Genomic DNA, 22577 nt, shown 5'->3' with positions numbered 1-22577 from the left:
ATGAGCAAATGCGGGCTCATGTTGTCTGCGAGCTCTCTTCATCCATTGGTCCAAGTGCAAGATAGTAAAACGACTGCTTGTGTTTAGGTTACGACATGGCAGAGGTGGCTGTAGCTGGTCTGCCTTCCGTGGGAGCCTTAGCTACATGTACCGCCCCTTAGAACTTCTTCGTATAGGTGAAGAGGATATCACCTGGGCAGGATTGATGCAAACCTTGGAACATAAGCAACATCTGTTATTGTCTGCCTCCGAACCACAACGACCCCAACTTGCGACACAAGAAAGGCTTTGCTATCAATCCGTGTTGCTGTCACAATGGCATTGCTGTCTATTGGTCAAGTCTCTGCGCTGGTTGCCGCAGGTACCACTGCACGTAAGTCAAACTCAATGTACGCAGCTACTTGCTAGTCATTAACTACCTGGAAAGTACAACTCCTGTTACCACTAGCGATACCGCTCATCCTCATTGCTTTCATCAACAGGCGGTACGATCAAGTACATCAGACCGCTGTCACATGGTCTGCGCTTAGTCGAACCCTCCACTCAACATACTGGCCAACGATTCTTAGCCCGGATTTGTCAGCGAGTACGAATGTGAACCCTGCAGTTGTCGCCGCAGTCTACTTGGGCATCTTCACAACATTTCTAGTCGCTGTGACTGCCGTCGTCACGCCCCTTGGTCTTTATGATGCAACTGTGTCCAGCAAACCTCAAAGGGTGCCTTTCAGTTATGCGCAAGATCTGACACCCTTCGGGTACGGAAGTCTTCCTAGGAGTGATATGGGCTTCAATCGTATCTGTGGAAGCCCGGAAGGATCGATGAGTTGTCCCGGCTCAAACTTCTCTGTCATCCGAGAACTCTACACTGATCCCAATAATTTTACTCTCAACTTGAACTGGATAGATGGCTACTACTACACCAACATCTCTTTTGAGACACAGAACCTATGGGCAAGTGGCCTAGACGCAATGGAAAGGAGTGTGTCCAGTATGTTCGATATCCAGTGGCGTTCCTATGAGACCAGACAGCAGAATCTATCAAGCATGTTTGCTAGCTACAATGATACCTCTTCATCTACTGGGCAGTACTACGACAACGGATCACCATACTTAGTGGGAGGATACCGACAGATACAAGGCTTACTTCCAAGGAATGGATTCAAGATCATCGAAGGGCTGGTGGCCGATTTAGAAAGCGGTGGAATTGGTTTTCGTAATCACACTATTCCCTCTCAGCTTCCTCATGAAGTCATATGGACAGAAGATATCCTGTTCGTTGTGCCCGAAACAAGTTGCGTTGATAACAATTTAACGATTGATTGCGATCTCAAAGAAGACGATACACTCCATACATTGGTATCTGGTGACATCCTACGACTGACAGATCGTGGCAGGTTTGCGAATTTGAATAGTACAGTTATTCTGGAAGGCATTCAAACCATGAACAGCTCACAAGACCGCATCTATCTCCACGCTAAAGCACTCTATGCAGCTGGGTTTAGCAACGCATTGACCATGATCTATATGAATTTGACGAACAAAGAGCGCGGTCTGGGAGAATTCAGGATGTACGAACAGGTACCAGTCGGGACATCATACCTTCTTGAAGATGAGTCGAACAGAGCTTCATTCAGCGGAAGTGGTGGGAAAGTGGCTAGTTCCATCCCGAAACCAAGGAGAATTGCTCATAGGCTTGGTCAACATTTAGATCTCCCTCCTTCGGCCGCAGACATCGCCGACAACCACACTTTCTTTTTGAGCCATAACCAGATCTATACAAATCCCCATAATGTCACAACGGATGCTTTCAAATACTTCGGTATGTACATACTCCCACTTCACTCAGAAGAAGCGCACGTCCTAATCTATTACACAAGATTATATTGCTCAAGACGCGTAGGTACATGGTCTTTAGCAAACATTTCAAATATTGCGATAGCCACGGGTACCCTTTACCCTCCGCCGAGGCCTATAGGGTGAGATCTGAACCCTTTCGATCGTGGCAAGCCTGGAGACGCATGGACACAACCAATTGATACCTGTGCATCGGCTTCCCGGGCTACTATCAAGGCTGTTACATTTCTCTATAATGGTACCGGAGGGTTATCAGATCTGCATGTCATCAATGTGACGGAAAAGACCTATTCCAATACATTATCCATGCCGATCTGGGGAGTGGAAGACTCTGGCATCACTTATAGGGATATAACACCACTTTGGGGTCTATTAAGCCCGGCGTTCGCAGAAAAGTCTAACATCTCAATTATTCACAAGGAGTCACTATGGCTTCCTGGATATACTAAGAGCCTTTTGTCCTCAGTTGTAGACTCCACGATGAACATACCGGGAGTAAACTTTTACCGCACCATCATGCAGTATATCTATGCAGACCTACTAAGCAGCACAGTAATTCCATCTGTAGAGACCCATGACTACTCAGGGCATGGCCAATTCGCCCTATATCAAAGATGGCTTGAACTTGGACGGACAGCTACTCGGTCTGCAGACATTATCAACCTGATATGGACAGACATTGCTGCAAACGCTGTAGTTGGTACTCGATCTTGGTCGTCCAAGTCGCCGGGTTCAGCCACATTTGGATCTCAAGATCAGACCAGTCCGCGTGAAGTACCCAACGTCACTCTGCTGCAACGAAGCACGAGGTACCATATTGTCTACGCGATACCAGCAATGTTGTTACTGTTGCTGACACTTATCATAAGTGTCGCTACAGCCATACTACTGCTTCTACAGCGCACTGGGTTGAATCGGATGAGATGGTTCCTCAATCAAACCTCGTTGGGACGCAATCTTACAGCGCTTTTATATCCAGATGTCAGCCCACAGCAGTCTTTGCAGAAAGCATGGGCGAAGAACGATGCACACAGGGTAATAACTGTAGCTCTGGATAGACCGTACGCTAACAGCCACTTGGACAATGAGACAAGCCCTCAGTCGAAAGGGGGCGCGACAGCCTCGCAGCGTTTGATGAATGAGGATGATACTGAGCGTCTGGAACAATAGTAGCTGGAGAACTCCGATCTCTTGAACGCCTACCTCCAACTGAGAGCCTAAGTTTTATTTACGATTTCAAAAGATACTACGTCCAGTTGTCTTAGTCTGATACTGTACCCGCACTAACACCTGAGTTGCACAAGCTTTGCGAATGGTAAGGGGTATAAATTGCTAGAATAAAAGGTATTGTGTTGCCTAGACCACCCCTATTACGCCAACTCAGCCATTTCTCTGATCGCATCCGCTATCTGCTTCATCAACTGTCTCCCCCTAGGAAAATCGTGTCCAAATTCGTGATGAATCTCCTCTACATCAAACTGGTCACACAGCTCAACCAAATGTTTTCCATGATGCGGGTCCGCGTGATCTTCCGCCGTGCTCCTCACATGGAGAGTCGGAATCTCAATCAATGCAGGTTGCAACTTGATTCGCTCCCACCGACACAGTCCATAAGTACCATCGCTCAGAAAAGCAGTGCCATCTGACATCATCTTCCCTTCTAATCTGCTCAACAGTTCGAGCAACTTCTTATGATCCACCTGATCCTCTTCGCTGACACCAGGCTTGTGTCGCAGCGCGCTAGGTCGGAGAAACATTTCTTTTGCTTGTTGAAATGTTTGCGAGACGTCAACATGGCCGCTCACCGTGTCGACATCGTCAACTTCGAAGACACGTAATGGCGATGCCCCGTTCACGAAGACGGCGAAACGAAATAGAGGCTCGACAGCTGATTCGGAACGAGCAGCTTCAATGAGGAGCTCAGCCGCTAGTGCTGCTCCGCCAGAGTAGGCGAAAACACCATCGAAGGGACCATGGCTCCGTATGATGTGGAGGAGCTCTTCATGGGTTTGTATTATAGATTGGGGATCGAAAGGGTTATAGTATGTGTATAGAGGGAGTTTGGAAAAGTCGGATGTGTGTAGAGACCAGTTTCCTGTTACAAGTATCGAACATGTTAGTAATGTTCTTCTAAGTAGTAGTTTCGTATCTCTTACCTTCAGTGTGGCGGACAGTGCCTTGGACGAAGACCCACTCAAAATCTTCTAGTGCTGCACGGATAGGAGCTGTTTGCATGCGGAAAATCTAGGGATGTAATCAGAAAGAGGGAAATTCGCAAGGGGATTTGACATCTTGCTAACCTCATTGTTAGAGCCTCGTCCGTGGAGACAAAGAATCTTCATGATTAATCACTCGATTACAGAAATGTGAAGTAGTAGACTGTTTGATGGGATAATCGAGCTAAAGGAATAAACTGATTAACTGAGCAAGCTGAGCACTATGCAAATTAACTACTGAACAAGTTGAGCACTGAACAAGTTAAGTGGCGGGATATCCCGTGGAAGTGAGTTTCCTCAGGTTGCATGGTATTATACCATGTACCTTTTAAACCCTGCTGGGCGACGATTTCTAAACACGAGCAAAGACTCCGTTTGCGGCGTCAGGGGTGGCAATTAGTTCAGCCTGGGCATTGACAAGGACTGAGTCGAGAAAAGGTGGGTTACTTGTCTCGGGGGTGCCTCCACTTGTGTCTTGCCAGCTTTGCCTTGCTCCCCCAGACTTGCGTAGAGATTAATTCGCAAAACGGGCTCCTGAAGCCCTCTACTATTCTTCTTTTGGGAAAAACCGAGAGCACTATGTAGAAAAGACCCGGTCACACAACTTTGTCAATAGAGGCATATCATAGCAAAAGTAAGCACGTAGGAACCAGTCTCAATGCAGTTCACATATCATAGAACAATACAAATGAAAAATTATTTCTGAACTCCAAGCTATCATCTAAACGTATGATGTTCTGGGGTAAACTACTGCTTGTTCCTCCAACCGAATAGCTTCTCTGACTCAAGCTCTGTCACAGAGAAAGACACACTCCGATCCCATCTCCAGAATACAGACGAAGGATTCAAATCCCTCCTAGGATGTGGCGATAACTTACTCAAGAGGTTTAGCAATGACATTTGACGCTAGCTTGGCGCAGTACACCGACAATGAACACACCTAACTATCTGGCACACCTCTTCTCGTGGCCGGTCACAAGAATCGAGACGTTACTAGTGTGAAAATTCTTAGCTCCATTTTTACTACATGGGATGAATACGTGCGTCTATAGTTACTGTGGAGCCATTCGACTAGGGTGTTAACGGTGGGCAGGGGGAAAATAGCACCAATGACATGCCGTTTATCACTAAAGCAGAAAAATGTCGCAAATGCCCCGGATACATTGTTGTTCTTGGCTCCGCTTCAAGCGCCTATTATATAGGCCCGAATCGAGCTCCACAACCAACACTTACCGTTTGTGGGTCAATCGCGTGGTGGCGCATTCATGCTTGCATCGCTACTGTAACCCTGCACACTAGCAATGCTGAAACTGGAGACCCCGGTTTCTCCTCACCGCAGCTGATGTCGTATGTGGTTCTGCCGACAGGACGAAATGACACCTGACCAACGGTCTGGCACTAGACAGACCCTCACAAGCTTGGACTGAGGAGTCGGTGGCAGAGAAGCATGAATGACATGACACGACAATGAAAGCTCTCTAATGTTAGTAGAAAACTTGGAAATGCTACAATGTTGTGCCGATGCAATCCCCTATCGGCATCAACACGATTGAAACTCATAGGCATGGAATATGTAGAGGATGGTTCCTCCAGCATCAGTACTCAACTCTATGCAAAAAGAGCATCAAAAACCCATCATATTTGCAGAAATTTTGTGGTTTGAAGATTGTCCAGTTCCAGATTCTCGGCTTCTGGCGGGCGCTTGCAGGAGCTTACCAGCAGCCAAATACAGCCGGATGTTCTGCAAGACATCAGGTGCTGCTAATCCGAACAGAAAACATTCCATAATCGTTTTTCCGGTCGTTTAATAGGCAGCGGTCCGACTACCGGGTAGCCTTTCTCAGGGATCTTGCAAAATATCACATGGAATACGTATACTCCCGTACGTCATAAACTTCACCAATTTGGCCGGACCTGCTATAACAGAACGCCCGGCTCTATTCCAAAATCTCCATATTCACCATGGCACAAGATTCACGACCTTGGTGGCAAACCGCCATTGGTTACCAAATATGGCCGGCATCTTTCAAAGATTCGAATAGTGACGGCATAGGCGACCTCAATGGAGTTATCAGCAATCTCGACTATCTCCGATCGCTGGAAGTCGATCTCATCTGGTTTTCTCCTGTGTATGATTCGCCCAACAGAGATATGGGATATGATGTCTCCGACTACGAATCCGTTCACCCACAATACGGCACCATTGCCGACATGGAAAACCTCATCAAAGAGGCCAAGAAACGAAACATCAAAATTGTCATGGATATGGTCACAAATCATTCATCTGACCAACACCACTGGTTCCTGGAGAGTTGCAAATCTCGGTCAGGGCCATACAGTGATTTTTATATCTGGCGGGATCCAAAATATGATAGCGAAGGTAATCGACAACCGCCAAATAATTGGCGCACCGGGTCACGGTATGGAAAGAGTACATGGAAGTACGTCGAAGCAAGAGATCAATACTATTTCTGCTTTGGAACCACTTATCAACCAAACTTGAATTGGTTCTGCGACGACTTGAGACGCGCAGTATATGACAGCGCTGTGAAATTTTGGTTACAGAGAGGTGTCGATGGGTTCCGGATGGATTTGGTTGGGTTATACTGGAAAGATCCAACCTTCCCTGATGCAAAAGAAGTTTATCCTGGAGAAGCATTGCAACCGCTTGACGGATCGCGGTGTCTGAATGGTGAAAAAGTTCATATCTGGTTGAAGGAGTTGAAGGAAAGAATTGGGCAGGACTTTGGAGAGGACATCGTGTTAATTGGGGAACTCCCCTCGACGGACCGAGAGACATTCCTACGATACATATCTCCTGAATCGAAAGAACTAGAGATGGCTCTCGATACAGACATCTTCATCGTGGGGAATGAGTGGACAGATGGTCTGCACGAGCTGAAAAAGCCAGAGCTACCATTATTCAAAGATGCCGTCCTGAAGACGCAGAGCCTTCTTGACGATGGAGGCTGGCCTACTGCATTCCTCGAGAACCACGATTTCGCTCGCAGCGTATCCCGTTTTGGGCCGGGTGAGGGAGTCTATCGCGAAGCTGCTGCAAGGATGCTTGCTCTCATGGCTGCAACCCTTTCCGGAACCTTTTTCATCTACCAGGGTCAGGAGATTGGAATGACCAACGTCCCATCACATTGGGGGCGGGAGGACTTCAAAGACAACGCCGACCTTGAACACATCGAAGATATTGATCCAACCAAAGACGCTGAGGCGGTGGAGAAGTCAATTGATGCGCTTACCACCTGGGGGCGAGATAACGGAAGAACACCAGTCCAGTGGTCAGACAAAGAGCATGCGGGGTTTAGTGACGTGAAACCCTGGATTAGGGTCATCGACAATTACACTCATATAAATGTCGAGGAGCAGCTTGGAAACCCGAATAGCATACGTTCTTTCTGGGTAAAGATGATGCAGATGAGGAAAGAGATGTATCATGTGTTGGGTTGCGGGTTTTTTCGTCTTGTTGACAGAGAAAACCCCAGTGTGTTCTCGTATACGAAAACAAGTACTGATGGAGAGACCGAGATGTTAGTGGCATTGAACTTCTCGAGCGAGGAGGCCCGGGCTCCGAGGCAAATCGGGAAAGATCTAATGCATCTCGTTTGCACGACAGCTGCGACGTCGGCGGAGACTGGCTTGAATGAAGTTACATTGCAGCCATGGGAGGGTCGCTTGTATCGATTGGCACCAAACTTGTAGTGTTAGGGTAGTCTCGTTCAATCAATTGGCCATGCAAAGTGCAACCTAGAGAATACGCGATCACTCTACTAGACTATTGAGCGCTTTGTCCGCCCGAACATATTCCGGAAGTCAGGAATAGAACGTTAATATACATTAATGAATTGCATGAACATGCCACGTGCGATGATACGCTTCCGAGTTAACTACTATCCGAAACTTAAAAAGGAAACTGTATCGGATCAATTACCCCACTTCAAGCATTTTGGCAAGGATCTAAATGGCTTAATGCCAACAAGGCTTGAAAGCCTAGTCTCATGTACTACGCACGTCACGAAAACCAGCTCGCGTGCTTACAAGGATCCCATTTATAACATTCAGGGAATGGCCTCGAGGTATTCGTATAGCTGTTCGGCCCGATTAGTAGTAGAGCCGGTAAAAGACGTTTCCTCCACAAGTGAATTACTCACAGCATCTAGCGTCTTTAAGTCAGTGCGCTGCATTAGACTCGCAAAAGCTCCTGGATACGCCATTCATTCGGTTTTCCTTGTCCCCATAATATGCTCTCTTTTCGGCGGCAGCTGCGGAGCATCCAATCCCGAAGCAGACCGCTGCATCAAAATGCAACTCCGCCAGGAAAATTCAGCATGTCGCTACCTAGGTAGTCGTTTTGAAAAAGATCTATCTGGCCACGTCAGTCAAAGGTCGCTATCGTGACTGGGGCCTTCAGCATCATTTTTCCGAGATGTATCGGAAGCCAATAGGAGACTCTTTGATTCGTTATAAACAACATTTTGAATTTTCTAGTCCTAGTCGGGATCACCACGACCGTTGATTGGTATTACAGCTTTCTGTCAACGTCGATGGGCTGATGTATCTCAGGCACGCTTGCATAATGTCCTTTTTGTCATAGCCATCGGGTGGTCGTATCGTCAAGGTTTGCTCAACAGTCTCGATACGGAGGGGCTGCTTGTGGCGCCGCCTACACCGCTTCCAAGCACGCTCTGCTTGGTTTGTCCCGATCCACGGCGTGGATGTATGCTAAAAATGCTGTTACGTGTAATTCGGTGCTTCTTGGGCCGACAGGTGAATCAATGTTATCAAAATCAACGGGTAGTGAGATAGATCGCAGTGTGAGCGATGTTAGCTATACAGAAAGTGTTTACTTGGTGTTTTAACCCATCAAAAGTTTAGATCCGCTCAACACCAGTGTGTCTCTTTCCCACAAAGCTCCTGTTGCAACACCAATTGGCCCACCTAAGACCATATACCACATAAGCCTCATGTAAAATGACCCCAACGCCTCCTGTGGCTCGGCCGCACTGCGAGCTTCAGCGTATAAAGCGATTGCCCAAACTGCGGTACTGAGTCCTCCAACTATGCCGTCCCATTGTAGAAGCCATTTTCCTCCTTCGAATGCGTTTTTGCATTTCACATTGCTCCACGGAGAAGGTGGAATGAATATACTGGAAAGCTGGAGGTTCTTGTGACTAGACGGATGTGCTTTGCGGATCCGCTGTAATGCACGGATGGCGAAGGAGGCAAGGATCGGAACCCAAACTGAGATGACAGCCATGGTGAAGGCTAAAGCGTAAATTGGCCGGACGGTGGACAATGAGGTCTTGAAATATTCGTCCTCCAATCTGCTCATAGTTCCGGTATGGGTCCATAATGTCACCAGTAGGATATGCGCCATACTAATGTAAAGATGCCACTGCTGATAAAATGATGCGAGCATGTGTTGTGTGTTCACATTGTAAATGGATACTCCAGGCAGCGCCATGAGAGATATTGGCAGGATATAACCTAATAAGAAGCTCCAGGGAATCGCATGGACGTCGATGGCATCAATCATCAGGCTTTCTTCTGTGGTCGCTGGAACTGCAACGAGCAATCTAATTGCTAAATAAAGGGAAGTAAACACGGCGTGTGACTGATTGAATATGAACAGCCCTGGGATTGCGATCCTGTTGTCATAAACAGCAATGATTAGCACAGCGTATTGAAGACTGGGTGCGCACTCTTTCTCCTTACCAAGACATCAGTCGGCTTTGACTGTACTCCCTGAAACTCTCTAATACAATCAAAATCCATGAAGGACCCCATGATAGATCAAACCAGAAGCCTACAAGATTCACGTCCGGCTCCGAGTAATCTTCACAGGAGAGTAGAAGGAACGTAGCAACCGCATTGAGCTGAAGATCGATCCGTGGGAAACGACCGCCAGTGGTCAAATTACGTAGCGGGTTTCCCGCCGGGGTAGACTTATTCGTGATTATGCGCTCCAGGTGTCCCAACAATCCATTGGATGTCGCGAAGAGGTGTAATGATTTGAAGCCGAGGACGGCGAGAAGTATGCAAAATATTGCGGCAATAAATTGCATGTTTGAGCCAAGCGACGAATCGCGATTGGAGGAATAGCACCCAGATGATAATTTGATATTTTTTCTGGGGATCGCGAAGCTCCTTATGTGAGAGGTTCACCGCGGCAACACGGAATAAATACCTACGTGCACGTCACGTGGGTAGATCGTCAACTTCATTCTACAAAGAGAAGCAAGGGTAAGGCTGGGCAACCCGTTGACCCTGCAATTATTATCCAGCTGCTTCCGGCACTACATATTGTACCTGGTCAGCGGCTCAGCCAGGCTTGCCGGCAAAGCGCGTCTTACGGGTAGTATGTAGACTCCACTTTTTTAACTTCGATAACGATGCCGAACATCAATGTTGTAAACTTATTTTCCAACCCTTATAGCACAAAGCCACTTAGAAATTCCCTTCTATTCTCAATTTTGTGAGAAAGAGAGCATGATAATCTAATCAATCTACTATAGTAATGAACAAAGTAATGAAGTTAAAAGGTTCAAGAGTGGGAATGTCTACATCTTTTCTCTTCGCCTTATCCAGACTGGAACGCTCTTCTTTGGCGCCATGACGCCGATACTTCTGGGATTGAATTCCCAGTGATTCTCAGAAAGAGTTTCTTCAAATTTCACATCGAGCATCTCCAGCAGCACACTCACAACGCCAACAATCTCCATCTCCGCCACAAATCTCCCAGAACACAAACTTGTGCCCCCTCCGAAGGGGCGCATCACCATATTCTGCCGTTTTAATGTCTCTTCATCTACACCTAGCCATCGATCTGGTTGGAACTTCTTTGCCTCCGGGAATTCCACACCAGAATGCATCAAATGAACTGGCATCAAGATGACGGAGCCTGCTCGGAGAAGATAACCTTCAAGGGTGGTTTCTCGGGTTACGACTCGTGCAGCTGCAGATATGGTCCCTAAACGCAACGCTTCCAGCCAGAGGGACCGAACAAATGGGTTCTCGACGAGAGCTGGGAGATCAAAATGAGGCGTTGAAACCGAGCCTGAGACGATTGAGGGAGAAAGCATGAAAAGCGTGGCGGCGTCACGGTACTCGGCTAGACGAGACGGGTTGCATGCAGCACAGTATGCAAACCAAGTAGCCATTGGAGCCGCGTTGGTCACAATCCTGTTCCAAGCAATTAGCAACTTTTCCACCTTTTAGACAACTTCCTTATACTTACACAAAAAGAAAGCTGGCCTGGAGGCATGCCCTTCCTCTTTTCGTAAAACCACATTGCCTACCCAGTACATCCCTCTCCCAATTCATACGGAGACCCCATTTCTCACACCACACGTTATCTGTATCTTCCCACTCATCGTTTCCAACAGCATCTAGCCAACGTTCAAATGCTTGGAACATCCTCTCACGTGCCCTGTGGGTCTTGGGCTGTAATTTGAATACCAAGTTCGATCGCACACCAATATATGTAGCATCATCGAATCTTCTCCAGTCATCCCACATGGTGGGCCAGAATTGTATCAAATGAGGGCCAAAGAACGTTTGTACACTTGTCTCGAAGATGATTTTCCTAAGAAATGGGTACAAACTCTTTTTCTGCCACTTGTCGCTCGAAAGATCGATATTCGACTCCAAAACAGTAGGGAGCACCGACATGTATATTTTCATAATGTCATGGAGGCGTTTCCCCGAAAGATTGCGTGTCCAAATGTTGTGGTTTTCGGTCAGGAATTTCCTATCTTTTCCTTCCGTTGTCGATGAAATAAATTTGGGTCGGTCTGGAGGTGGAAGATCAACAGCATTTTCCATCATGCTTGCCATGACAGGCTCGAAAGTGAACAATCGAGAGCGACTGAAGACATGGCTGACAGATTCGGGAGAGTAAAATACATAGAACTTTGTCCCGGCTAGTAGGAGAGTGAAGGGTTTCCCTGAGAAGCATTCTCTACCACGTTCGTAAAGACTTGCTGGGTCTAGAAGGAATGCAGGCAGGTGCTGAAAGTATGGTATCCAATAGGGCAGTAAAGGTGGCTCAGATCCTTCGTGCCCAGATCTTTGGAAGCTGTAGATGTAGGAGATGGAGTAGGTGAAAAGGATCGTTGTAGCGATCAGTCCTATGATGAGAGAAAGCAACCAAAGCAAATCCTTTGGAAATTGCCACTGGATTTCGAGGACCATGATGCCAATATAATCGCGTGGACTATGTAAGATGTTAGGAAGATGCTCTACAGACTGATTTTACCGCTCCCAAAAAATTCCTCTAGAGACTCATTTTCGTCCCCTTACTTTCAGATCATGCTCTCATCTCTGAGATGTAGGTCCCACAAGGAATACAATAGCCGGCCCGTTTCTTCCCCACAATACGGAAAAATTGGTGCTTGTTTGGTTTTTGGGTTTTGATTTCCATTTTGATCACATTTTGGGCTTAGAGCTTCAACAGGGGAGTGCTAACTAGCGTCGCAGCTAGGCCTATCTAGAATAGGATAGAAAACGGACGGGCTGTTTAGTTAGGGCCATATTTCGTAGCCACGTAAAGGTCTAGGTCTAGTATAATCACGTAGTGAAAGGGTGGTATCAGAATCCAGGTACGGGTCTAAAGGTCTAGCTAATAGAAAACGGCGCTGAATCAAATAGGCCCTTGAACAGGATGCGGAGGATAGGTCATCTAGCGTTATCAACTAGACATGTGTGTAGAATGTGCCAATAGATGCCCGGAACAAAACTAATTAGATGTGGCGTGGTCATGCGGGAATTTGTTTTTTGAAATCGGACCGCTATATACCGCCGAAGCTGAGGTGGAGTGCAGCGACCTAGGGTAAGTTTTACAGTAGCGCTTATGCACGCAAGGGCCTGTCACATCTCTTTTGAGCTGCTCCGAATAAATTTTGTAGGACCAAAACCTGGCGATCTTAGAAATCGTTCACAAAGGCGAATGCTTAGAACGTTTCCGATATCGCTTCTGTAGTTCACATGTATTCCGTCAAAAAGAGAACTCTCGAATCCAATGACCCTATTTTTCCTTCCGGACATAAATTTCTAAATCTAGTCATGCTTTTTACCGTTAAGCATGGTAGTGATGCTATGCTAAAGTGCGCTATCCTCTGTGTATTCTTGACTAAATCTTGATATGCCCCTCTATCCAATTAATTCGCCCGCTAAGGCTCCAGTTTACCTACTTAGCGCTGTCATACCAGCAAAACGGAGGTTAGAATACGAAATAAGACACACCCTTGACGACTACCATCACTGGACCCAGTCCCCTACTTGTCTCGGCTGTACTGAAGAGCTTATATCGAGTCATTGTATAGACTTCAAGGATATAGATATTCGGAGGTGATCTTCGATTGGACTGTATCAGATCGGGTAATATGGTAATTAGTGGTAACGGCGGATACTGTAAAAATCAAGCCTGCATCAAAGTTAAGAGAATGGACTATTTTGGAAATTTTAGCGTGCAAGCTCTTTCTATAAACGACATGCCAATGCATCGAGTTCAAATTTTCTTCACGTCAAAATATCAAATCCAAAAATGCCAGTGTCATTTGTTGAGCCTGCTTCAGCAGCAGAGCCTTTAGCCATTGTTGGCCTTGCAACCCGTTTTCCACAAGAAGCCTATAACACAGAAAAGCTATGGCAGTTTTTACTGGCGAAGCGATGTGCCCATACACCAATTCCTGAAGACCGAATGGGCCCAGGTCATTACCATCCTGATCCTGAACATGGCGGCACACATGCTGTCGCAGGTACGATACGCATAATCCGTAGATCGATGAACACTAGTAGCTGACCAAAGTATCTTGCATTTCCCAGGCGGTCACTTTCTTGCCGAAGATCCAGCATACTTCGACTCTTCCTTCTTTGGAATCACAAAAGGCGAAGCCATGTCACTGGATCCTCAACAACGCGTGGTACTGGAAAATGTGTACCTTGCTCTTGAAAACAGCGGCTTCACATTGGAGCAAGTCGCAGGATCCAATACTTCGGTTTACGTCTCTGGCTTCAACCACGACCACCTAGCCATCCTGAACAGCGATCCAGAGACAACGTTGAGACATCGCGTTACTGGCCTTACCAACTCAATGCACAGCAATCGTGTATCGTGGTTTTTCGACCTAAAGGGACCAAGTGTGACTATCGATACAGCGTGCTCTAGCTCCATGGCTGCTTTACATTTTGGTAGCCAGAGCCTACGAACAGGGGAGAGCGATATGTCTATCATTACTGGAGTAACAATTCTCAATTACCCTGGTTAGTCACAGCTGCAATAATTTTATTTCACAATCGCTGACCATCATGTCTTCTTGAAGGCGACGTTAATGGCATGTCGCATCAAGGCTTCCTCAGTCCCGATGGTCGATGTTTCAGTTTCGATCACCGCGCCAATGGCTTTGCTCGTGGAGAAGGAGCAGGCACAGTGATTGTAAAGCGTCTTAGTGATGCCCTTCGCAATGGTGATACTATCCGCGCAGTCGTTCGTGGCACAGGTATCAACCAAGACGGCCGCACTCCCGGCCTGACTCTTCCAAGTAGCGACGCACAAGAAAGATTGATAAGAACCACATACGCGTCTGCCGGACTCAACTTTGACGATACCACATTAGTAGAAGCACATGGTACTGGCACGAAACAAGGAGACGCGATTGAAGCCCGCGGAATCGCACAGGCATTCAAATCAAGGCGAAAAGATAAACCGCTTTATCTAGGTTCGGTAAAAGCGAGTGTAGGCCACTTGGAAGGTGCCGCTGGTGTTGCAGGGTATGTGATCCCCCAACGGACCTCTCCTGGAATCACAATTAGCAGAAAGAACATAGCTAACCATTCCATGTATAGAATCATCAAAAGTGTGCTGGCACTAGAGAATGGTATCATTCCGCCGCAAGCCAATTTCGAAAAGGCAAACCCCAAGATTCCCTTCGAGAAATGGAATCTTTCTATTGCCGATAAGGCTGTTCCATGGCCTACATCAGGTCTCCGTCGAGTGTCAATTAACTCTTTCGGTGTAGGAGGAACGAATGCACATGCTATCCTGGATGATGCTTACCACTACCTGAGAGATCATGAGCTGACTGGAAATCACCGCACGGCCATTACGGCACCCTCCATAGAGAAGATTGATTCTCTGAGCCGGGCTGCGGAAGCTCTTATAGTCCCTTCTGAGCAGCTCAGCGAAACCCCACACTTGAATGGAGACGCGAGTGCTCTAAAACAGAATGGGACCCACACACAATCGAAAACCAACGGCCATGCTCACGCTGGTAATGGTGTTGACAAAGGCCATAGTCTGAGAAGTTGGGTGTCGGCTGAACATATACCAAAACCTCCTCAACTCATTGGACTCTCCGCCTTTGATGAAGCAGGTGTGTCAAGGAATGCCGAAACACAGCTTGATTTCTTCAAGTCCCATTCTACATACCCTTCATCCTTCTTAAACGACTATTCTCACACTTTGAATCGGCGTTCTCAGTTCAGCTGGCGCAGTTTTCTCCTTGCTGGAGACACCTCTGATATGGTTGAGGCCCTTCCAAACGTTCACACAAAAGCTATCCGAGCCCGCGGACCCGTATCTATCGCCTATGTCTTCACGGGCCAAGGGGCTCAGTATGCAGAGATGAGCCGAGAGCTCTTCGTGTATCCCATATTCCGTGAGAGCATAACGCAAGCAAGTCAGTTGTTTACATCTTTGGGCGCAACCTGGTCGCTTCTCGACGAACTGTCCCAAACTAAAGAAAAAAGCAATGTCAATGAGCCTTGGTTATCGCAGCCTGCGTGCACGGCGGTGCAGGTGGCATTAGTAGATCTGCTACGGTCATGGGGCGTGAAGCCATCAAGAGCTGTAGGACACAGCTCCGGAGAGATAGCTGCAGCCTACGTTTCCGGAAAGCTGACTCGTGAGTCTGCATGGCGCGTGGCATACTACCGAGGAGTAGTATCTGCGAAACAAAGCGAACAAAAGGGTACAATGCTAGCTGTCGGGTTGTCCGAACATGATGCCCGGCCATATGTGGACGCTTTGGCTAAGAAAGGGGTCCTAGTGGTTGCCTGCAGCAACAGTCCGAGAAACTGTACCATTTCAGGAGATGAGCATTTGGTCTCGGAACTGCATGACTTGCTACAAGAGAAGGAAATCTTTGTGAGAAAATTGGCTATCCAAAAAGCGTACCACTCGCCGCACATGGATCATGTTGCGGAAGAGTATGCCGCACTTTTGGATGGTATATCACCGGACAAATCCATCCCACCGAACACCGTGGATATGGTTTCAACGGTGACTGGAACTTTCGTTACTGAAGAACTACTCGATGCTGAGTACTGGGTCAAAAACCTGGTTTCCCCAGTTCGGTTTTCGGATGGTTTGACAGCAACATGTTTCCGTTCCGCACAAAAAGGCCAGGTTTCACTCCGAGTTGACGCTCAGGGTGGCAACCATTTCGCGGATATTGTGTTGGAACTTGGTCCTCATGGCGCTCTCCAAAGTGCTATCAAGGATATCCTTGCTACCCAGCCCAGTGGATCCAGTATAACCTCATTCCCTGTTTTGAATCGATCCAAACCCGGGCCTGAGACGCTGCTGACTGCACTGGGACATATCTGGTCTCGTGGATATCCAATTAGCCTTCAAAAGGTTAACGAAAGCACCCAGTCTGAGCCAAATGCCCTACTGACTGATATACCTGGCTACACTTTCAACCACTCTCAACTTCTCTGGTATGAGAGCCGTCTGAGTCGTAATTACCGGTTGCGCAAAGCGCCTCGTCATGACCTCTTCGGTGCGCCTGTACCAGACTGGAACAAAGAGCGCCCTCAATGGAGAAATGTCCTTCGACTGAACGAACAGCCCTGGCTGCGTGATCACATTGTCACCAATTCCCATGTCTATCCAGGTGTAGGTTACCTCATCATGGCCATCGAAGCAATCCAGCAAATTGCCGACGAAGGTCTCGAAATCACTTCCTTCCGCCTGAGAGACATTTCGATCAAACGCGCAATGATTGTTCCGGATAGTAAAGACGGATTGGAAGTTATGCTTTCGATGAACCGAGTAGACGAGTCCAGCATAACTGTCTCGAACACTTGGCGCCGATTCCAGATCTCATCTTACAATCCTGCTGGCGATGACTGGATTGAGCACTGCACAGGATACATCGCTGTGGAATATGCTACGACTACTGGCCCTGTTGACAATGGGCTAGAAGCTCGAGAGGAGTCAGCCAAAAGACGCCGAGAATTACAAGATGCCGAGCACAGATGTCAGGCAACGTTTGATATGTTCCGTGCGTATGAGAATATGGCCACAGTAGGACTCCAGTTTGGCCCATTGTTCCGTAATGGGTCAGACGCCAGGGGTACTGGTGATCAAGGCGGAGCAGTCATCGGGCGAGTAACAGTGCCAGATATTGCGGCGTCAATGCCCAAGCAGCACGCCTCGCCACATCTGATACATCCTGCTACGTTCGACAGCATGATTCATTTTGCTCTTGCCGCTATCATGGATCTCTTCGGTGCTACAAGCCTCGAAAACCCGGCAGTTCCAACTTTCATCAAAGACGTTTGGCTATCAGCAGAGCTAAGCCCACTGCCCGGCCACAAGTACAAAGTACATGGTCGAACTGAGCGAGTTGCTTTTGAGAAGTATGACAACGACGTACTTGTTTGGGACGAAGCAACCGGTGATACTAGGATTTCAGTCACTGGTATTCGCGCCACACCGCTCGACTCTGCCGATCAGCGAGCAGCGACTAGCAGAGAGTTGTGTCACGAGGTCAAGTGGCCCGTTTATCTCGAGACAATTTCTCAAGCAGACTTAATTCCAGAAGAACGTCCCGTAGGATCAGACAGCCTAACAGCCGAATGGGTACACCGATTGCAACTAGCCACTCTCTGCCTTGTCCACGACGCGCTGGACGAGTATAGAAAAGCCCCAAAGACCCTCCAAGGCCATCTTCAAAACTACTTCAACTGGCTAGAGCAACTAGAACACTGGACCAAAGAAGACAAAATTTCATCAGTCCCACGCTCCGACTTCGAAGCCATTCGCCACAACGACGCCGCCAAAACCAACATCTACACCCAAATTCAAGCCTACAAAGCCGAAGGTCGTCTAGCCTACCGAATGGGCTCAAACATTGTTTCCGTCCTCCGCGGCGAAACCGACCCCCTCCAACTCATGTTCGGCCAAGACGACATCCTCGACCAAGTCTACGCCGACCTCGTGCGCCTTGGAGACCTCCCCGAACTCCTATCAAAATACCTGCATATCCTCGGTGAAAACCGCACCAACCTACGCATTCTCGAAGTCGGTGCTGGAACCGGATCGTCCACTGAAGCTGTGATCCGGAACTTGGCCCCGGTATCTGAAGACGGCCGGCTGTTGCAATCTAGCGTCCTGCAGTACACATATACAGATATATCGTCCGCCTTTTTCGACAAAGCGCGCGAAAAATTCAAGGCGTGGCAGTCGATTTTCGAATATAAAGTTTTGCATGCGGAGAAGGATGTTGAGAGTCAGGGGTTCCAGGCTGGAACTTACGACGTTGTTGTGGCACAGAATGTTATTCATGCGACTGAGGATTTGCATTCTACGCTGTCGAACTTGAGAAAGCTGCTTAAGCCTGGTGGAAGAATTGTGATTCAAGAGGGTATGAGGCAGGATTACTTTTGGTCAGCGTTGGCGTTTGGGCAGCTGAGTGGTTGGTGGCTTTCGAAAGAGGAGACGAGGAAGTGGAGTCCGTTTGCTTCGAAAGAGCAGTGGGCGACGCTTCTGAGTGGAGCTGGTTTTGATGGAGTTGAGCTGGAGTTAAAGGATGCTCAAATTGATGTGTCGCATACACAGAGCATTCTTGTGTCGCGTGCTGTTGAGCAGAACGCGGCATTGGAAGTGCAAAAGGACAAAGCAGTTATGATTGTTCCCGAATCATTGGACAAGGGTTTGGTCTCAGGGCTGCAGCAGGAGTTGGAGAAGACATTTCAGAGTGGAAGTATCTCCATCGCCTCAATCCGTGAGCTGAAAGACCAAGATTTGAGCCAGACTCTATGTGTCTCACTCTTGGAGCTGGACACCCCTATTCTCTCAACCCTGGCTTCAGAAGATTACGAAGGCGTCCGAAAGGTGCTAACAGAATGCCACGCCCTTCTCTGGGTCACAGGCGACATGTTAGAAACCCCTGAAAACAGCATGGCCCTCGGTCTCATCCGCACCGTGCGATGGGAACGGGATCTCGATGACGCAAACCTCGTTACTCTATCCATCGCAACCCCCCGCCCCAACACTGCTAATCTCATCGAATGCATAAGCAAACTCATCAACCTCCAATTCGCTAACTCTGTCCTCAAAGAAGAAAAGCAAGGCGAATACCTCTTCAAAGCCGGATCGTACTTCACCAGCCGCCTGCACTCAAGCACTACCGGAAACCACTTCCTTGCCTCCCAATTCAGCACTCCCCAGCCCATCCCCACAGCCTGGAAAGACGCTGGCAGGCCAGTCAAACTTTCTTCGGCCTCACCTGGTCAGCTCGATCGCCTCCAATGGGTCACCGACCCCGTCTACACCACACCCCTAGACCCCACACACGTCGAGATCGAAATCAAAGCCATGGGCCTCAACTTCCGCGACCTGATGATTGCAATGGGCGAACACATGGCTTACAGCATCGGGTGCGAAGCCGCGGGCGTCATTTCCCGTATCGGCTCGCAAGTCACTGATGTCGCAGTCGGAGACCGCGTCACGTACATCACCGGACTGGATCATGTCGGTTGTTTCCACACGTTTGGACGAGTGGACCAGTCGGTTGTGACGAAGATTCCTGATTCGATGGGCTTCAGCGATGCAGCTGGACTGCCGGCTGTGTATGTTACGGTGCTTTATGCGCTGAGAGATGTGGCGAGGTTGGCGAAGGGGGAGAAGGTGCTGATTCATGCTGCGGCAGGAGGTGTGGGACAAGCGGCGATTAATTATGCGAAGAGTGTTGGGGCGGAGATATTTGCTACATGTTCGACGCCTGAGAAGAGAGATGTGAGTTACGATTTGTCTGTATGAAGGGGATTGTTTACTGACTTGAGATTAGGTGCTCGTGCAAAACTACGGTATCCCGGAAGATCACATTTTCTCGAGTCGAGACTTGAGTTTCGCAAAGGGCATTCGACGAGTAACTGGCGGGTATGGAGTCGATGTTGTGCTCAACTCACTTGCTGGCGATGTATGTGCCCAAATTTCGCTAATATCTCTTGGTCTGTTTTACTGACGTACTTTCTCAGGCTTTGCGATGCTCCTGGGAACTTCTCGCACCCTTCGGACGTTTCATTGAGATCGGAAAAAAGGACATTCAAGCCAATTCCAGGATCGAACTACAACCTCTTCTGCGAGGCACTTCCATGACTTGTGTCGACTTAGTTACAATGATGAAGTGTCGGCCACAACTAGTCAAGCAGCTTACTGACGACACAGTACGCCTATGGAGCGAAGGCGTTGTCAAAACCGCAAAACCAACAACAGTCTCGCCGCTTTCGAAACTAGTTGAGGGCTTCCAAACTCTACAGTCTGGACGCGGAACTGGTAAAATGGTGTTTGTGCCACATGCTGACGATATTGTCCCGATCGTGCCGGAGCAGCAAACCCCATTCTACTTCAAGCCAGACGCAACATACGTCCTGAGCGGTGGACTGGGAGGATTGGGGCGAAGTATTGCAAGATGGATAGTGAACAGGGGTGCCCGCAACCTATTGTTCCTATCGCGCAGTGGCAAGATCACTCCGGCCGTTGCAGAGATGGAGAAGCATCTGGTTGAGCAAAAATGTCAAGTCCGCATTGAGAAATGCGACGTCACTGATTCAGCCGATCTTGAGAGAGTTCTGAAGGAATGCAAGTCTTTGCCACCCATCAAGGGTGTGATTCAGGGAGCTATGCAACTATCGGTAAGTCTATCACCAGCCTACTATTACAGTGAAAACGAACTCAACTAACCCTCATGTCTAGGATTCCATCTTCGAAAATATGACCTACGAAAACTACATGTCCGCCGTAAACCCCAAAGTCCTCGGCTCCTGGAACCTCCACAAGCACCTCCCCAAGGACCTCGACCACTTCGTCCTCCTTTCCTCCGCAACCGGCATACTCGGAAACCGCGGACAGGCCAACTACGCCGCAGGAAACACCTACCAAGATGCTCTCGCAGCATATCGCCGCTCCCAAGGCCTCGCAGCCTCCACTATCGACGTCGGCGCCATACTCTCCGTCGGCTACGTCGCCGAGAACTCCTCGCGCGTTGCAATCAACAAAGGCGTAAGCGTCGAACTCGAGCAAATACGCGAAGAAGAACTGCATGCGATCCTCGAATATAGCATTGATCCACGCCAGAATCCTCCCGCGCAGATCGTTACTGGTCTGGCTAATAGAGACAAATACCAGCACAAGGGAATGCCGACGCCATCATTCATGAGTTTCCCTCTCTTTGCGCATCTAAACAGTGAGACCTTGACTGGTGCTGCGTCGTCTGAGAGCACTGAGATACCCGTGGAAGCTTTGCTTGCTCAATCGAAAACATTGGACGAAGCAGCTGATATCATTACAACGGCGGTGAAGGGCAAACTGGCGAGTTTGCTGTCGATAGCAGCGGCGGATATCGATGAGGACAAGTCGATTAGTGCGAATGGTATTGATTCGCTAGTGGCTATAGAGTTCAGGACATTCCTTGCAAGGGAAGTCAAGGCGGATGTGCCCATGTTGGATGTTATGGGGACTTCGACGATCAAGGTGTTGTGCAGGAAGATTGCTACATTGAGTCGCGCGGTGGATGTCAAGCAAGATGAAAAGGGTGGCGAATAGGGTTACAGACCGATTGTTAGATTTTGAGTCAGTTTCAGTATGAATTCCTACCAAAGTGTTGTAGCAGTCAATAGAAGTTGCAATCGCTCTTCATGTCCAAATCACAATGCCAGTATCTTTTTCGTTACACTGGTTGTTACATAACAGGCAAATAGACATTAGTCGACTTCGTGTAGGTTAGCTTAAGTAAGATGAGCTGTACTGATTCATGTTTGTTCTTGATTAGAAAATTTTGTGACGTCAAATTGGACAGAGCACCCGTTTCGGTTTGATCATTTCCAGAAGTGTCACAATACAAGTCGCGTACTAATCACACTGGCACACAGTGATCTATATGCGCATGCGAAAGCAATTGGGGAGGTTCCTAGCAAAAACCTGAAGGTTAGTAGTTACTTCAAGAACAACAACACACGTCACGAGCGGAAAACAACGAGCAAGAGATGACCACACAATGGTTATGCGGAACATTCACCCTAGTGAAGCCTCCATTGTATACGTGGTCGTAGACCCGCTCATAAGAGACAAGGGCCAAGCTCAATTGATAGGCCGCAAGTTCAATGCTTGCTCTTTTTGTAAGATACATTCCAGGACTCCGTTGGACCGAACCCCCGAGACCGAAAATGCTGGTTATCGTGCAGAATCTTCACTTCGTTCCCTCTTCA

The 22577-nt window shown here is 48.1% G+C and overlaps 6 protein-coding genes across 6 annotated transcripts; 3 read left to right on the top strand and 3 right to left on the bottom strand.

Annotated features, from left to right (window-relative positions):
- Nucleotides 1-315: 315 nt before the first annotated feature.
- On the top strand, nt 316-3024 carry COCSADRAFT_28538 (uncharacterized protein; the record flags this gene model as incomplete). Its single annotated transcript, XM_007703875.1, has 3 exons — nt 316-373; nt 449-1819; nt 2102-3024. The coding sequence occupies 3 exons, from the start codon at nt 316-318 to the stop codon at nt 3022-3024; spliced, it is 2352 nt and encodes a 783-aa protein (XP_007702065.1).
- Nucleotides 3025-3452: 428 nt separating this feature from the next.
- On the bottom strand, nt 3453-4080 carry COCSADRAFT_61903 (uncharacterized protein; the record flags this gene model as incomplete). Its single annotated transcript, XM_007704083.1, has 2 exons — nt 3453-3949; nt 4011-4080. Coding segments are annotated over 2 exons (567 nt in total), but the record flags the coding sequence as incomplete, so codon positions are not given.
- Nucleotides 4081-6013: 1933 nt separating this feature from the next.
- COCSADRAFT_343810 (glycoside hydrolase family 13 protein) lies at nt 6014-7836 on the top strand. Its single transcript, XM_007704252.1, has one exon. It carries the CDS (start codon nt 6033-6035, stop codon nt 7782-7784), a length of 1752 nt encoding a protein of 583 aa, XP_007702442.1. The 5' UTR covers nt 6014-6032; the 3' UTR covers nt 7785-7836.
- An 871-nt stretch (nt 7837-8707) lies between these two features.
- On the bottom strand, nt 8708-10220 carry COCSADRAFT_343806 (uncharacterized protein). The gene is made up of 3 exons (XM_007704251.1): nt 9798-10220; nt 8971-9730; nt 8708-8910 (listed from the first exon to the last, which is right to left on the bottom strand). Exons 1-3 carry the CDS (start codon nt 10145-10147, stop codon nt 8746-8748), a joined length of 1275 nt encoding a protein of 424 aa, XP_007702441.1. The 5' UTR covers nt 10148-10220; the 3' UTR covers nt 8708-8745.
- Nucleotides 10221-10523: 303 nt separating this feature from the next.
- Nucleotides 10524-12275, bottom strand: COCSADRAFT_343799 (uncharacterized protein; the record flags this gene model as incomplete). Its single annotated transcript, XM_007704250.1, has 2 exons — nt 10524-11264; nt 11320-12275. 2 exons carry the CDS (start codon nt 12273-12275, stop codon nt 10643-10645), a joined length of 1578 nt encoding a protein of 525 aa, XP_007702440.1. The 3' UTR covers nt 10524-10642.
- A 1348-nt stretch (nt 12276-13623) lies between these two features.
- Nucleotides 13624-21915, top strand: PKS2 (polyketide synthase PKS2; the record flags this gene model as incomplete). The annotated part of the gene is made up of 7 exons (XM_007704249.1): nt 13624-13840; nt 13908-14345; nt 14405-14852; nt 14928-20106; nt 20159-20290; nt 20349-21005; nt 21067-21915. 7 exons carry the CDS (start codon nt 13627-13629, stop codon nt 21913-21915), a joined length of 7917 nt encoding a protein of 2638 aa, XP_007702439.1.
- Nucleotides 21916-22577: the final 662 nt, after the last annotated feature.

The sequence above is a fragment of the Bipolaris sorokiniana genome, assembly GCF_000338995.1.
Source record: "Bipolaris sorokiniana ND90Pr unplaced genomic scaffold COCSAscaffold_11, whole genome shotgun sequence".
In the NCBI taxonomy this organism is placed as follows: Eukaryota; Fungi; Ascomycota; class Dothideomycetes; order Pleosporales; family Pleosporaceae; genus Bipolaris; species Bipolaris sorokiniana.
The sequence above is the reverse complement of the archived record's forward strand: the minus strand, read 5'-3'. Positions and strand labels throughout refer to the sequence as shown.